The sequence below is a fragment of the Polistes canadensis genome, unplaced genomic scaffold (genome assembly GCF_001313835.1).
Source record: "Polistes canadensis isolate GaletaPanama2010 unplaced genomic scaffold, ASM131383v1 scaffold_7, whole genome shotgun sequence".
In the NCBI taxonomy this organism is placed as follows: Eukaryota; Metazoa; Arthropoda; class Insecta; order Hymenoptera; family Vespidae; genus Polistes; species Polistes canadensis.
Window position 1 is genome coordinate 562,522 of NW_014569554.1, and position 15,138 is coordinate 577,659.

Consider the following 15,138-nt stretch of genomic DNA (forward strand, 5'->3'; position numbering starts at 1 on the left):
TATCATTTTTTACGTATCCTAATTTTACCTATTCTTCTTATTTCTTAACATTCTTCAGTTTAGAATAAAGTTAAGAAAGAATATTTACTATCGAAGTTTATTTTAAACTATAAAATAGAAGATCGTTTATTATTTTTCATTAATGTATACTAATGCAAACTATGAAAAAAAAAGAGAAAAATATCGACCGATAAAGTCGATAATTTATCGACCGTATCGATAGCTCCAAGCTGTTTATCGATCGATATTGCAACTATAGGGAATTTACGAAATTATTAACTACGTGTCGCTGTGATCGATAATAAACCAATAACTGATTTAGTCATCTATCTTGTATATTATCAGTGAACGTCATTTTACGACTAATCACACACACACACACACACACACACATATGAGTGCTTGACGATTTCGTACACATATGCCAAGTTCGATGCAAGTATGTACGGAAATTCGGTGTGTGACGGGGGCGAGGTGAGGGGCTGAGGATTCTAGGGGGAAAGACGAAGTGCAAGAATGCGATGTGCAACGTCGAACGACAAAACAAGGAAAACACTGGCGTGCCGTTGACTGGGATGGGGAAGGTGCGCTTTTACATTTATTGTCATTTCGATAATATGATCGATAATTATCTATAAATAATTATAATTTCTATTATACTATTGTTTTACAACTAATCATATATATTAAATTCAAATATAAACATAAATTTAAATATTTTCACACTAATATCAAAGAATTTTCACACGAATGTCTGTTCGTATTTAAAACAAATGATTTAAAAAAAATTATGTATCATAGTATTATAATAAATATATAAATAAGTAGATTAACGATAATTGTTATCAATACCGTAGTTTGGTTAAATTTTAATAATATTCTCATTGTTAATAAATTTAAACGTGTCAAATAATAAACGTGAAAAATTAATGTATTACATTTCTTGTGCAATATTTATCCTTTATCAAATATTTGGTATATAATATTAAAGATAATTATAATAGAATAATTGGATGACAGTAGTAGATTAGATATTAAGATAAATCTAAATGATTGTAAGTGTGATGATTCGTAGTAGTGATATTGGAAGGGCATAGGAAAGACACCTACGGCCCTGGTTTTCTGGAAATCGTCAGCGGTCCGGGGCCATTAAACGCGTTATATGTGTCTTGCAATTTGATCCCACGGTGTAGAGAGAAGAGTACACCCGATCGGAGAGTAATTTACGCAAATTCCTGGTCATCTCTGGACTCTCTGCAGGTGGGCCTCTTGGATTTCTTCTTGATCTTTGATGCCTCGGTATCACACACACGCTCAGGCAGACACATATACACAGTGATAGTTACTTTTATCTAATAGTCTACACCTTAAGAAGACTAGTTTAGAAATTGATCAGATAAAACCAAGAGAAGAAACCAGGACACGGCAGGATTTCGCACAATCCACGAGCCGATTTTTCTTACGCTAATTCGCCCAAGACGAAGACTTATCGGTAATTAATTTTTTCGATGCTGTTGTTAACAAAAAAAAAACAAACATTTCTTTTTAATATCAAAATATTTTTATAATTTCATGCTGTTAAATGACATTGGATTTGTAATCAGGTTTGAAATGTTGCAAGTGTTTGACTTGTTGTTTCTTTTATTTTATTCTTTTTTTTCTTTCTCTTTTCTTTTTTAAACATTTGAATATTTATGTTATAACTACAACTATTTAGATAATTGTGGTTATTTAAATTTAATTACATTTACAGTGTAAATGAACGTGTAGTATTGAGGAGTAATGCAAGGCATGATGCCAGTTAAGACAAAATCTCGTATTCCTGAGACAATGGGAGTAACCAATGGATTGGTGGACGCAAGAGCGAAGCAGGTTTTGAGGGAGGCTGTAGATGCGGTCGTCAATAGCTTTGCTAAACATACTCAGGGTTACGGAAGAGGTTTGTTCTTTTTTTTTTCTTTTAGTATTTTCATTCTATGTATATTGGAAATACAATTGAAGTTAGATAAAATGTTTACATAATTACAATATAATAATATATGTTTAGTGAATGTGGTAGAGGCGTTGCAAGAATTCTGGCAAATGAAGCAAAGTAGAGGCACAGAATTAAGAAATGGAGCATTAGTTATTTACGAATCTGTCCCAGGTGCTAGTCCACCATATGTTTGTTACGTAACCCTTCCTGGAGGATCTTGCTTTGGAAGTTTCCAAAATTGTCCTACCAAAGCTGAAGCACGTAGATCAGCAGCTAAAATAGCATTAATGAATTCAGTATTCAATGAACATCCATCACGAAAAATTACTGATGATTTCATAGAGAAAGCTGTTGCCGAAGCAAGAGCAAGTTTCGCTAAACCTTCCACTACGCCTAACAGCGTTGGCAATCAAACTCAAGTAATTTCTTACGCATGTTATATTAAAATGTATTGGATATATAACAATGAAAATAATAATAATAATAATAATAATAGTAATAATATATATATATATATATATTTTTAAGATCAAAATGTATTTTCAGGGAAATGGCGATGACAAGGAAGATCCGAACACCGGCATTGGCGCATTCCGTTTCATGTTGGAATGTAATCGTGGTAGGACAATGTTAGAGTTTCAAGAACTTATGACAGTTTTCCAGTTACTTCACTGGAATGGTTCATTGAAAGCTATGCGAGAAAGACAGTGCAGTAGACAAGAAGTAGTAGCGCATTATAGTCATCGTGCATTAGATGACGATATGCGCAGTCAAATGGCGCTTGATTGGGTTGCTAGAGAACACGAAAGCGGTGGCGGAGTTGTTGCTATGGAATTAGCCTTAGCCGAAAGAGAACTCGAAACAGCACGTTTGGCAGGACGCGAGCTTAGATTTCCAAAGGAAAAGAAAGATATACTAATGTTGGCTCATGCTCAAGTTTGTCCCCAATGAATTATTATTTGAGGTAATATCAACCCTTTGAAACTTTATGAGACTGGTTTTTTGAAAATTGGATCATTCAGAAAAATAAGCAATTCCTGTGCCTTAGCAAGGATCGAATTTTCAAAAATAGCGATTCACCCTTCATTTGTTATTCATTTTTTAATCATTAGACAATTGTATTTTATCAAGGTTAACTTTTGTTCTTTTTTTTTTTCTTTTTTTTGGAAGAAATATATTACACAAAGAATTTTGTGATAATACACTTTCGAAGGAATTTGAAAATTCAAAGCAAAGTGTGTGCCCAGGGTATTTTAAGTACTTAATCTCTGCTAGATAATCAATTGAAGCAGAAATAGGGTAGACGTTTAATGTACTACGTATGTTTGTAAGCGTTTTAAACACATAAATTTGTCTTCCATTTTTTGTATTATTTTCTTTTTATAAATAATACGAAGCGTATTTTATATACATATATATACAGAGTGATAAAAAGAAAAAAGATTCGATATTTGAAGGACTTTTAATACTATGTGTCGATTCAATATGTTGCCAAAAGAGCTTGCTTACAATATTGAACGCTCATAAATAATAAAAGTTTATTTATTTCGGAAGGGTTGATTTTAAGATTTATGTTGATTAGACATTTTTTAATTGTCTCGATAAGTACTATAAGCCCTTCAAATATCGAATCCTTTTTTTTACCACCCTGTATATATAAATATTTACATCCCAGTTATATATGCTTAAACACATATTGCGCTTATCTTGTATGGTACGTGTATGATAAATGCATAAAGAAAGAAACATACACGTATAAAGATATATATATATATTAATATTCAAAGAGATCAAAGTGTCTTTAAATATTTTTATATAATGTAGTATGTGAGATCGAATACGTCCATGAATATACAAAACTTATATAAAACGAAGACATTTTCATTGTGCCTGAAGATAAGTGATTACGACATAGTAGATCTACAATTGTTTCAATAATATTTTATTATTATTATTATTATTAAAATTATTATTATTAAAATTATTATTATTATTAAATATTGATAAATACATTTTTTTAAATATAAAGTTACAATTTTCACTTATACCTTCAATTTAACTATAAGCAATATTAAGTTGGTGTAGCGGCATTTACAGTATCCTTAGACAACGTCGTCGTGGGTGAGTTTTGTTCTTCTTCTTCCAAAGGATGGGCAAGTATTTTATCTATTATTCCAAACTCCTCTGCTTGAGGAGGAGACATGAAATTATCCCTTTCCATACAGTTCTCTAATATAAATGATGAAATTAATTTAAAAAGAGCATATAAAAACATAATGAAATTATTGTTATAATTGACCTACGTATTTTTTCTAGTTTCTGTCCTGTATGTTTGACATATAAGTTATTTATTTGTTTTTTAAGTTTTAATATCTCTACAGCTTGAATTTCTATATCCGTGGCTTGACCGGATACTCCTCCCGATGGTTGATGAATCATAATTCTAGCATTAGGTAAAGAATGCCTCATGCCCTTTTCTCCAGCAGCTAAAAGTAAGCTTGCCATTGAGCATGCCTGACCTACGCACCACGTTGCAACAGGTGGTAAAACATATTGCATAGTATCGTAGATACCCAGCCCTGCTGTTACACTACCACCAGGCGAGTTAATATACATATGAATAGGATTTTTACTACTCTCTGATTGAAGAAAAAGTAATTGAGCTATAACCACTGAGGAAACATTATCTGTAATCTATTTAAAGAAAAATAGAAGATAAATTACTTTTTATTAGACTGTTAAATAAAAATGGTAATTAAAATCATAAATTTTTTTGTGTATATTTTCTGTAATAAAAAGTAAATATTACCGGACCCATAAGGCAGATTATTCTCTCTTTTAAAAGACGAGAATAGATATCATATGCGCGTTCTCCTCTTCCACTTTGTTCCACTACTATAGGCACAAAATTTAAGTAACGCGTGCTTAGTTGTTGACCATAACCCTATTTTCAAAAGAAATACATAAATCAATTAAATTTATTCTATTTATTTTTTATTATCCTAAAAATCATTGGAGTAAAAATACGTACAGTAATACGTAGTAAACTATTGATTTTTTGCAACATTTCCACAAGTTTTTTTTTATAACTAATATTTTGTTTTTTATTTATAATCGTTGATTAAGCTCATTAGTTCTTTTGTATTAATATTAAATACACTTAAACCTAAAGAAACAAAAAAAAAATAGTAAATATACCAACATTTTAATAGTTCATAATATAAGGCAATAGTTTGAATAAAAGAAATACCACCTCTGGTAACGAAACCTGTTCACAATGTTAAGATTAAATTATTTAACAAACATTAATAGGAAATATAATGTCGAGAAAAATGACATATAGAAGTAAATTACCTGAATTTTTTAGGTTATGTTTTGATATTCGTATCGTTAAAATATCAGAAGATCTCAGTCGGTAATAGTAAAGGATTTTTTATCATACAATTTTTAATTTGTATTATTATGACATATAAAATTGAATACTTATTATTTTAAATATTTTTTTTTCAAAATTATTTTACTTTAAAATTTAATATTGTTACAATTTTTTATATTTGAAAGCAAAAAATGTTTTACCATATGAATATTGTAGTTTAGATAGAATTTTAGTGAATGGCAGTATTATCAAATGTTATGCAATTTGTAGGTTAAAATAAACATTAGATTTATGAATTAAAAAGACTTGTATAATATTAAATTAATATGAATTTAAAATAACACTGAGAAGTGTGTGTTATTTGTTAATTACTTTAATTCCTAATCGGAATATATATGAGTTTGTGCGACGATATATATCTTACTATCTGCAATAATGTTATCATTATTTATAAAAAACAATTCAATAACTAAATTATTGGTAAATTCATTAAAATCATCTCTTATACTTTCACAAAAACGTACAGTATATAAACCAAGTTCATTATTACGTAGAATATTAGAAAAACAAAGGTATTTGAGAACATTTGTTATTTAAATTTATTATTATTGACTTGTAACTATTACATTATTATTAATATTATTATTATTATATTTACTTACAGGATAAACAATGAAACTAAATTCTCTTTGATAAGATGTAAACAAACACATTCATTAGATATAAAGCCTATTTTAGTTAATAACGTCATTTTGTATAAAAAAAAATATTTTAAACACGTATTCATTCACTTATTTGGTTTATGCAACACTGCTGCTTGGTTATTCTTAATTTGTTATTGCTGCAGAGATATATATCGGTCTTTTATGACTGTACCATTTAACAAATTTTTAGGAAACAATTATCCTATTATTTGTATGTTTATGGCTACAACGCTCGTAGGTATATATGAAAATTATGAAATCCAAAAGATGCAATTAATTTGTACATATGATCTACTAATCATTATATAAATTGATAAATGATAAATATTTATTTCAGGACCATTGTTTTATGTGTTCGCATGGTTTCTTAACGCGCGTTTAATCAAATGCATTATCTTACATAAAGGAGGCAATCATATTAGCTTTGTAACTAATCATCTATGGAAAAGCAGAAACACTATAACTACTCCTATCGAAAAGGTAAGAGTAAATTTGATAAGAAAATAAATATGTTACTGTACTTACAGTATGCATATATTTATATATTATATTATTATGTAAATAAAGATGTTAATAATGTTGAATATTTTTAAGGTATATAGCTTACATTCTAGAACTGAAAAAGCAGGAGTATATACGCCTATCAAAATAGAATCTTATAGAATGCATTTCTTAATCGATAAAAATGGCAACTATGTAAATAAGGATTTATTTGATTACGCGGTTATGTTTAAACAAAATGTGAAAGTAACATAATAATACAATTTTTGATTCAAATTATAACAACGATCCATTAATCAGTAACCTTTTATTTAGTAGTTATATTTCTATTAATATATCTTAAGAAGTACAAATACAAAATAAATAAAATCTTTTCAAATATAAGAAACGTATAAAAATCTCTGATTAGTGCATCTGTAACTTATCGTTAACAATATCATTATGTGGAAATATATTTATATATATATAGAGAGAGTATTGTGTTTTATTGCACCAGTATTAACAGATTTTAATCGCGATTAACTGTTATATTTATGAAGTTATTTATAATTATTTGGTTTTCTTTTTAACGTGTGTGTGTATGCATGAAAGTTATTAGGTAGCTTTCAAAATCGTCAGTATCTTTGATTATGTCGATCATAATATTTGCCTGAATATTTACTATAACGATCGCTATATCCATCTTCTTGATATTTGTCTTCAGCCTTATAAAAGACTCCAGGTGCAGATCCAACATGTTTTTGCCAATAACGCGTCCAGTAGAGATCTTCTGGATTTATATCTTGTGGATGCTTAGCATTTCTGAATACATGTACACAATATATAAGACTCCCCATCAAGGTTAAGAACCCAAAAACAAGAAAAACTATACCTAAAATCCTTAAAAAAATAAATTGTTTGATTAGAAAGATGCATAATTAAAAATATATTCGTAAAGTGATGCACTTACCATACAATCAATAATTGAAAGAATTGTATAACTATAATGATACCCAAAGTTACAAGGATTAAACCAAGATTCAAAATTAACATAAGACAACAAATTCCTTTTGTATTTGGGCAAAAAGGATTAGGTGTCGACATAGTTTCTATTATAATACCATCTTTCCTTGAAGTTTGCGTCTTAACTGTTGATATTCCAGATCTCCCAGAACCATAACTGTAATGACTAGGAGCTCGATGATCCATTCTAGAGCTTGGGGCAAGACTATGATGAGATCCCCGACTAATGACAAAGAATTACTTTACTCTAAATATAATTATTCCTAGAGTTTATCAGTCATAGTAATTGAACATAGTTATAAAACCTTATTTCTGAAGTTGTTCTATAAGCAGCGCTTGTAACATAAATATCTGAACCATTATCACAGATACTACCATGTGATGCACTTTTATTAAGTGGATGTCGAGATGGACCAGAAAATACAGACCCACGACTATTGTGTGCACTTTGTGATCTGCTCTCCTCACTTTGGTCATATTTTTCTTTACGATGTTTTCTTGCCGGTATGACTGGCTTCACCTAGAAGAGTGTATAGAATCTTAATTTAATTTAGCCCCCAAAATTATATCTATATGTAAACTTACCATCGTAGTATGGTCATTGGTCACAATGTACTCTGACATAGTATGGTCTGAAGGAGCACGTTGACTTTCTTCTCCATCTGTCAGATAATCACGATTCATACCTCTATGGTAATCTAAATATCTTGATGTATGAGGCATGTTGATTTTTTTTATAAACCTTTTTAACAACTTGTATTTTTATTAATAGGTTTATCACCTTCTTTTTTCATTTAACAGAGATCAAATTCATAATAAGAAGTATAACTGATCCTAATGCATAGAAAAATTGAAAGACAAACTTGGATATTTAAATATTCTTTTAAACGAGTTAATTCAAAATACTCACAGTTAATATTAATGAAGAATATATAAATTATTTGGATACCATCGTAAGCCTAAAGCAAAGTAGCCTAATTTATTAGATGATAACTTTTTTATAATTCTAGGAAAAAGAAATATATATAAAAAATATAAAAATAATTTCGTATATATAGCAGTAGATTATATACATTTATTATTATTATTATTATTATTATTATTATTATTATTATTATTAATCCATTTCTGAAAAGTAAGAGTCTTATAATTCAGTATACAAGTACATAATGTATTCATTATTGTCTCTCTCATTTCATAATTGCATGTAATTAAAAAAAATGATCACGAAAACATTGTCATATTTGTAAGCGTAGGTTGTGTGTATGTATGCATGTATGCATGCATGTTGTATTTTATTCATGTATCAAATACTAATTTGGTATGATGATGTCATTTAAGAAGGTCGTGATCGACGTCCTCGATAGGTAATAATGATCGCACAAATATTTTATCGATACAATCATTATTCTTTTCTTATATACAAAGATCGTAAATAATGTCACAACGTTTTATTGTCGCAATTAGAAAAATACCATTAATTTTTAATTGAAATATTGTGTAAGCAAAATTGCAATGAAATTTGATTGAATATCAATGTTTCAGTATTCAAAAACAACGTTTATCAATATTCAAATGTTTTCGATTTTCATAATAAGAAAAGAACAAAGAAAAAATTAAAAAGTAAAAAAAATGATTTGTTTTTACCTTAATTAATTCTTTTCTAAAAATATAAAAAAATTTTAAGTAAAAGTCCACATCCTTTGCGCATGCGCATTACATCATATCGTCGTGTATGCACTAGATCGTAATTTTGTTGGAACCACTTGTTGATTTATCGGGGAAAAATTGAAAATAGAGAGAATTCTTACAATTGCTATACATCACCCACTGATATTTATAATTTTGAATATAAAATATATAGAAAAATAGAAAAAGATACGTAATATTAATTGTCAATTCGTGTAAAACGGGTGTTTATTATTTTCGTTTTACTTTCTATTCGTGGTAGTCGTTGGTATCAATTTTTTACAAGTCAATAAGTATTTTATATAATCTAAAATAAATAAAATATATGTACATTAATACAAAAAGTGTAGAAAAATAAAAGATCCTTTTTTTTTATATTATAACATTCTTCAAGTGTTTAAAATGTTGAAAACGTGGAAATCAACTTACTTTTGTTCTAGTATACCTCCTATCCTCCTTATTTTAATCGGAATGCACTACATCAAGTGTTCTCCAAGTAATCAAAAGTCCTTGATTTCACTAATATTTGAATAATATGTTAAATATTTTCAGGCAGCTTGATATTTTATATATTCGAGAAAAATATATAGTTCGTTAAGAAACATCTTTTTACACTCAATATTTTCTTATTCGACATGAAACAATTAGTTCGCATCGAGTTAACTACACTGTAACGCTTACGAATGTGTACAAACGCTTCACTGACTCTCGTACTACACTACTACTATTCTACTATTCTACTACTACTACTACTACTACTGGAGAGAGTGGTGTGCCAAAGCGAAAGGTGCATTCATCGCGGTTTAAGCTTTAAAAACGCTTCTGTATCGCCTTTAAAAGGCAAGCTAAGGCCGACCACTTTCGCACTTTTATTATATTCAATCCACCTAATTAACAATCTTTATATTCAAAAAACATCAACTATAAATTACTATTATTTTGAAGATAGATCTAAAAGAAAACATTTATTCTGTAACACTCCTTTTATTAAAAGAATTTTTTAATTAAAGTATATTATTTCTTTTTAAATATCTTAATCGCTTATTATTTTCTATTATTTTAAATTTCTTATTGCAATCATTTATTTATCTCCGCACACGCATATTTAAATGAGGATACATTTATAAATATTTTCGAGTCTTTCACATAATTAAAATTTGAAATATCTCTTCAAAATTAAAGTAACCAATAGCAGAAAAGAATTATTTTTGCCAACCAATCAGACGAATTTATGCAAGCGTACACACGTTTCTATTAGTGGAAACTTAAATTCGAGAAAGAATCCCGCTTTGTAGACTGCGTACTCCTGAGACACTTATATATTTTGTTTGTAACATTTTTGTATTTTTTTTTTTTATTGAGTGATTTAATTAATATATATCTATGTAATAATATTATTATATATTCTATTAAACGTATACGTTAATGGATTTTATCGTCTGGATTTTTGGATAATTGTTAAAGTATAAATATATTACGTAAGTCATTTGCAAAATTAATGATAATAACGCGCGTTATATTTATTATTAAAATATAAAATTTTTCGTTAATTAAAATAACAATTCTTATTAAAGCTAAAATTATTGTAGTATAATTATCAAAGATTGATTATTTTTTTATATACTGAAGTTTTAGGTTAATTACTTCTGCTTTCGCATCAAAATTAAACATCAAATTTGTTAATTTTAGGGATACATTTAACATAGACAAATCTTACACAATAAATATCTTTTTGATTAAAAATTAAAATTTTTTTGTCATATCTTCTGTATGCAATAATTAGATTTTTATGTGAGTGAAGGATGTAAGATGTCCCAGCACGGTGCTGCACTACAAACATATAATCAAGAATTAGTAAAATGTAAGTTTATTTTTATTGGAATATTTATCATTTCTTCTTTCCATAATTAGATTTGTTAAATTTTCTTGACAGTTTTTCTGAAACTTTTTCAAGGTTTAGAAGAAATGAAATTAAAGAGAGCAGAACTGCAAACCCAAATTGACTCGCAAGAAGAAGAAAAGAATAATTTACAAAGGGAGATAGAAAAAATGTCACATAAACTTACACGACTGAACGATAGCCTTGCAAAAAGGGTAGCAGTTAGAAATGAATATGACAGAACTATTGCGGAGACTGAAACAGCATACATGAAAGTAAGTTATATTTATTTACAGTAATTCCTATTCATGAATTATTTTAGATTTGGAATTTTTTTAGATTTTAGAAAGTTCGCAATTATTACTTAATATGATTAAAAGAGAAGCCACAAATTTAGATCAATCATTGGTGAAGGCCAGTATGGATAAACAATTTAGACAATGATCAATGAGTTAACAAAAATATTAATAAATTTTGTATAATGTATTTGTTAAAACATATACATTATAATGTCTATTAAAGGAATCGATCTAGCGATTTGTAACGAGTACAAAATTGTAATTATTTTCTATAAGATGATAGACTATTTTGTAATTATTATACACGATGCCGAAATATTAATAATGTATTGTACAAATTTTTCATAATTTATTATTTATAAACATAATAATGTATATATATATATATCTATTTTGTAGTTGTATGATTTATAGTCATTTGACTAAGTATTTTTTTCGTAGGAGTATTTTTTTGTTATTAAAAAATTGCGAATATAATATACTTAGAAATATAACGATGATGTATTAATAGTTTCTAAGAAATTTAATTCATATTTAATATTAGTCAATTATCGAAACTAATTCGTATCGTTTTAACTTTCCTATAATAAATAATTGTTCTATAAATTACATAAAAAGACTGACCAAAGATTGTAGATTCATTTATATAATTGTATTTTATATTTGTAGAAATATATGTAATAATATTATTTTATATAATACTTCATTCTTTTTAATTACATGACTATTAAATAGAACCTACAATATAATAACAATAAATAATTTATTTAGAAGTTAATAATATTGTTGTATTCCTATTAAGATTTGTTTTTTAATTTGTACTGACGAGTACAGGAATATACCGTATATAGTTTAATATTTGCGAACAATAATAAGAAATTTTGTTTCTCTCTCTCTTAATTAAAACAATAATATAATAAATTAAGTAAAGTTAAACTATTTGTATATTCCGTGTCGAATAATATACTTTACATATAGTTTATGCATTTCCAAGAGCTTTTTGTTCGTTCCAAACTTGTAATAATTCGTTAGGATTTCCATACCCATGAGAAGTAATTACATATTTATAATTGAATTTGGTATAATCTTTTTTATAAAAATGAAATTCTTCGCAATGAAATGGTTCTATATCGGCTTTCTTAGCTACTAGACCCATAAAAATGTCATCGAATTTGAAGTGTTTCGTATAAAAACTGGTATAATACATATCTAAGAGAGCTTCTCGTGAAAGTATATACGCGCCAGCTGTAATGTATGGTGGCCATAAATGATACGGATATTCTTCCAATGAAACATACCATTTAGATGATCTATGACGATGTGGAGATGAAACGAATACAAAACCTGCAAATAATCTCACATCTTCTGGAAGTTCAAAATCAAATACTTGTCTTTTCTTACGAACCAATGATTCCGTCTCATTATAAATATATAACGTCGATATATCTTTAAAAATTCTTTCTTCATTTATACTGTTGTTTATTTTTGTAAATATATTTTGAGTATTTTCGCTATTGTTATTTAAAACTGTAGTTAGTTGATTTCCTAGACTGTAGTCTGGATTACTAACATTTTCCTGAGTAGCAGAGGCAACTTCAGATAACTTTACTAATTTCGCATTAGAAAGTAATTTTTCTTTAACATTAGTACTTGTATCGGATATATATTTTGTAATTAAATAATTATTCTCATTCTCATTGTTCAATAAATTTGATACATGTGAGAAATTTCTTTTCGATTCATATGGGTATCTTATTTCTCTCTTTTGAGAAATCTTTTTTGGTTCTTTTAAATAATCCGGATAATTGGTAGGATTTCTTATAAATCTTAAAACATTTTTAACTGAAACATACATGTCGTCATCGACAAACATATAAAATTTGGAATTAGAGCAGTATTTAACTGCCCATTTAAAACCCATCATCGTTTTTATAGTATTATTATAGTATGTGTCTATAAAATTTGCTTGTACGATATCTTTGTATTTCGTTGCTTCAAGTTTTATTTTAGCTTGTAGTTCTTCGTCTTGATGAGGTATACCTAATAGGAAAACTGTTCTCGACGGAACATCGAAAAACCTTTTTTCAAATCCCCATGAATGTCTTATTGCTATTCTTCTATCAAAGTTTTTTATGGCTGATTTAATAATGTATACTATACGAAATTTACTACGTTCACTTTCAATGCATTTCTCTTCGTTGTTGTGTATAAAAGAATAATTATATACATTGATTGGATCGACAGCAGGTTTTTGATTGTATCTCAACGCATTTACAAATTCATGTACGTCGCCATTATAAGGATAAGAAAAATGTTCGTCGTACATAACTTCAAACATATGAGTAAATGCTCCAAAATAATTCAAGATCATAATAAAACTAATGGAAAGAATAATATATTTGAACTTCGATACAAGCTTGTAGCTTAACCGGTAACAAGGACGAAGTAAACAATACATTTTATCACAGTCTGAATTTAAAAATTATTTTCTTACATGCCACGTTATTTAATCTATCTTTAGTCTTTCTTATTCGTAAAGCAACATATCTATAAAAAAAGAATTAAAATAATTCTATTAACAAAATTATTCCTTTTGTACAAGTTGCATAAAATATAAAATACTTACAACTCTGATTTTACTAAAAAATGTTTTATATAAGTTAAAATCAGATAATAACCAAAAACATAATAGTGCGATGGTTTATTTGATTATTGCATTTCTAGTGCTTTTCCGTTGAAATAGATTTTCCTGAATAATAAATAAGTTATCAATTGGCACTAAGGTAATATATAGATTAGAATTTTATATTTTATATTTATAAATGGCACTAATGAGTTAATATTCCACGTGAGTCGATCAAAACATTTGCAGACAATAAATTCGTTGACATCCATTGATACCGATTAAGAATGAAATATAACCTTATTTCATCTATATTAAGTTACTTTAATTCAAATAATTTTATCAATTATATTATTAAATATATTCTTGTTTGTTTCTATTATTAACCCTTTCTAATTGACGTTAACCAAATTATAGATTAATCGAATTATAATCGAAATATTATCGATATTGCCTATCGAAATTTATAAAAATATTTTATTTCGATAATGTACGGATTTTTATTTCCGTATAAGATTCAAAAAGTAAGATAAATAAAAAGAAGTTAAAATTAAAATAAATTAATAAATGTTTTTTTTTAATTACATAAATTAACATTAAAAAAAGATGTTTGGAAGGCGGGAAATTCAACTGAGATTTTTACGAAATTCGAAATGTCTTACTGCAATGAATTTTAATAAAACATATTAAACTAATTGTCATAAAAAAAGAAAAAGAAAATGAAGAAATCTTTTCAACAAAGTACCTCAACAATATCGAGAGATCATATTATCGAAAAGAAACCTTTTGGATTTTGCTGCAATAAGAAAAATTTAGATCCTGAAACCTTTTATGATAGACGACGACCACCATTTAAGAGTTCTTTGACTAACGTAGTTGTTGGAAGTGGCGGTCAAAGTTTAAAATTTCGCGTTCAAGATATCGCTAAATTACCTTTTCCAATTCAACGTATTACTTCTAAAACAAAGGGTACAGCATTTCTTGGCGATTGCAAACACTGTCGAAAAGCATTGCGTTGGTATTTAGAAGATGAAATTGCACTCGCTCGAAACATTTATGCACGCGAAAGACAAAATCAGTATAATTCACA

At 27.7% G+C, this 15,138-nt stretch overlaps 6 protein-coding genes across 19 annotated transcripts; 3 read left to right on the top strand and 3 right to left on the bottom strand.

Moving 5' to 3' along the window:
* Positions 1 to 352: 352 nt before the first annotated feature.
* On the top strand, positions 353 to 3,338 carry LOC106790989 (LIX1-like protein). Of its 6 annotated transcripts, none has more exons than XM_014756301.1 (6): positions 353 to 584; positions 1,076 to 1,492; positions 1,605 to 1,616; positions 1,754 to 1,939; positions 2,048 to 2,394; positions 2,522 to 3,338. In XM_014756301.1, exons 4-6 carry the CDS (start codon positions 1,783 to 1,785, stop codon positions 2,924 to 2,926), a joined length of 909 nt encoding a protein of 302 aa, XP_014611787.1. In that variant the 5' UTR covers positions 353 to 584; positions 1,076 to 1,492; positions 1,605 to 1,616; positions 1,754 to 1,782; the 3' UTR covers positions 2,927 to 3,338. The 6 variants fall into 6 exon arrangements, with proteins under 6 accessions (XP_014611787.1, XP_014611795.1, XP_014611805.1 ...); XM_014756309.1 differs by having other exon boundaries at positions 1,605 to 1,613; XM_014756319.1 differs by lacking the exon at positions 1,605 to 1,616 and having other exon boundaries at positions 1,076 to 1,260; positions 1,360 to 1,492.
* On the bottom strand, positions 2,164 to 5,341 carry LOC106791026 (ATP-dependent Clp protease proteolytic subunit). Of its 2 annotated transcripts, none has more exons than XM_014756377.1 (6): positions 5,229 to 5,341; positions 5,007 to 5,141; positions 4,785 to 4,919; positions 4,279 to 4,669; positions 4,024 to 4,204; positions 2,164 to 2,248 (listed from the first exon to the last, which is right to left on the bottom strand). In XM_014756377.1, exons 2-5 carry the CDS (start codon positions 5,040 to 5,042, stop codon positions 4,047 to 4,049), a joined length of 720 nt encoding a protein of 239 aa, XP_014611863.1. In that variant the 5' UTR covers positions 5,043 to 5,141; positions 5,229 to 5,341; the 3' UTR covers positions 2,164 to 2,248; positions 4,024 to 4,046. The 2 variants fall into 2 exon arrangements, with proteins under 2 accessions (XP_014611863.1, XP_014611857.1); XM_014756371.1 differs by lacking the exon at positions 2,164 to 2,248 and adding an exon at positions 3,406 to 3,895.
* A 202-nt stretch (positions 5,342 to 5,543) lies between these two features.
* LOC106791039 lies at positions 5,544 to 6,936 on the top strand. Its single transcript, XM_014756390.1, has 4 exons — positions 5,544 to 5,923; positions 6,016 to 6,293; positions 6,393 to 6,535; positions 6,650 to 6,936. Exons 1-4 carry the CDS (start codon positions 5,787 to 5,789, stop codon positions 6,809 to 6,811), a joined length of 720 nt encoding a protein of 239 aa, XP_014611876.1. The 5' UTR covers positions 5,544 to 5,786; the 3' UTR covers positions 6,812 to 6,936.
* A 221-nt stretch (positions 6,937 to 7,157) lies between these two features.
* LOC106791017 lies at positions 7,158 to 9,969 on the bottom strand. 2 transcript variants are annotated; one of them, XM_014756359.1, is made up of 7 exons: positions 9,677 to 9,969; positions 9,206 to 9,554; positions 8,469 to 8,517; positions 8,144 to 8,392; positions 7,864 to 8,078; positions 7,506 to 7,781; positions 7,158 to 7,435 (listed from the first exon to the last, which is right to left on the bottom strand). In XM_014756359.1, the coding sequence occupies exons 4-7, from the start codon at positions 8,279 to 8,281 to the stop codon at positions 7,171 to 7,173; spliced, it is 894 nt and encodes a 297-aa protein (XP_014611845.1). In that variant the 5' UTR covers positions 8,282 to 8,392; positions 8,469 to 8,517; positions 9,206 to 9,554; positions 9,677 to 9,969; the 3' UTR covers positions 7,158 to 7,170. The 2 variants fall into 2 exon arrangements, with proteins under 2 accessions (XP_014611845.1, XP_014611836.1); XM_014756350.1 differs by having other exon boundaries at positions 8,469 to 8,564.
* A 567-nt stretch (positions 9,970 to 10,536) lies between these two features.
* Positions 10,537 to 11,749, top strand: LOC106789988 (Sjoegren syndrome nuclear autoantigen 1 homolog). Of its 7 annotated transcripts, none has more exons than XM_014754594.1 (4): positions 10,537 to 10,725; positions 10,937 to 11,108; positions 11,181 to 11,401; positions 11,466 to 11,749. In XM_014754594.1, the coding sequence occupies exons 2-4, from the start codon at positions 11,057 to 11,059 to the stop codon at positions 11,568 to 11,570; spliced, it is 378 nt and encodes a 125-aa protein (XP_014610080.1). In that variant the 5' UTR covers positions 10,537 to 10,725; positions 10,937 to 11,056; the 3' UTR covers positions 11,571 to 11,749. The 7 variants fall into 7 exon arrangements, with proteins under 7 accessions (XP_014610080.1, XP_014610114.1, XP_014610106.1 ...); XM_014754628.1 differs by having other exon boundaries at positions 11,202 to 11,401; XM_014754620.1 differs by having other exon boundaries at positions 11,031 to 11,108.
* A 357-nt stretch (positions 11,750 to 12,106) lies between these two features.
* LOC106791384 (beta-1,3-galactosyltransferase brn) lies at positions 12,107 to 14,479 on the bottom strand. Its single transcript, XM_014756991.1, has 2 exons — positions 14,052 to 14,479; positions 12,107 to 13,972 (listed from the first exon to the last, which is right to left on the bottom strand). Exon 2 carries the CDS (start codon positions 13,881 to 13,883, stop codon positions 12,405 to 12,407), a length of 1,479 nt encoding a protein of 492 aa, XP_014612477.1. The 5' UTR covers positions 13,884 to 13,972; positions 14,052 to 14,479; the 3' UTR covers positions 12,107 to 12,404.
* Positions 14,480 to 15,138: the final 659 nt, after the last annotated feature.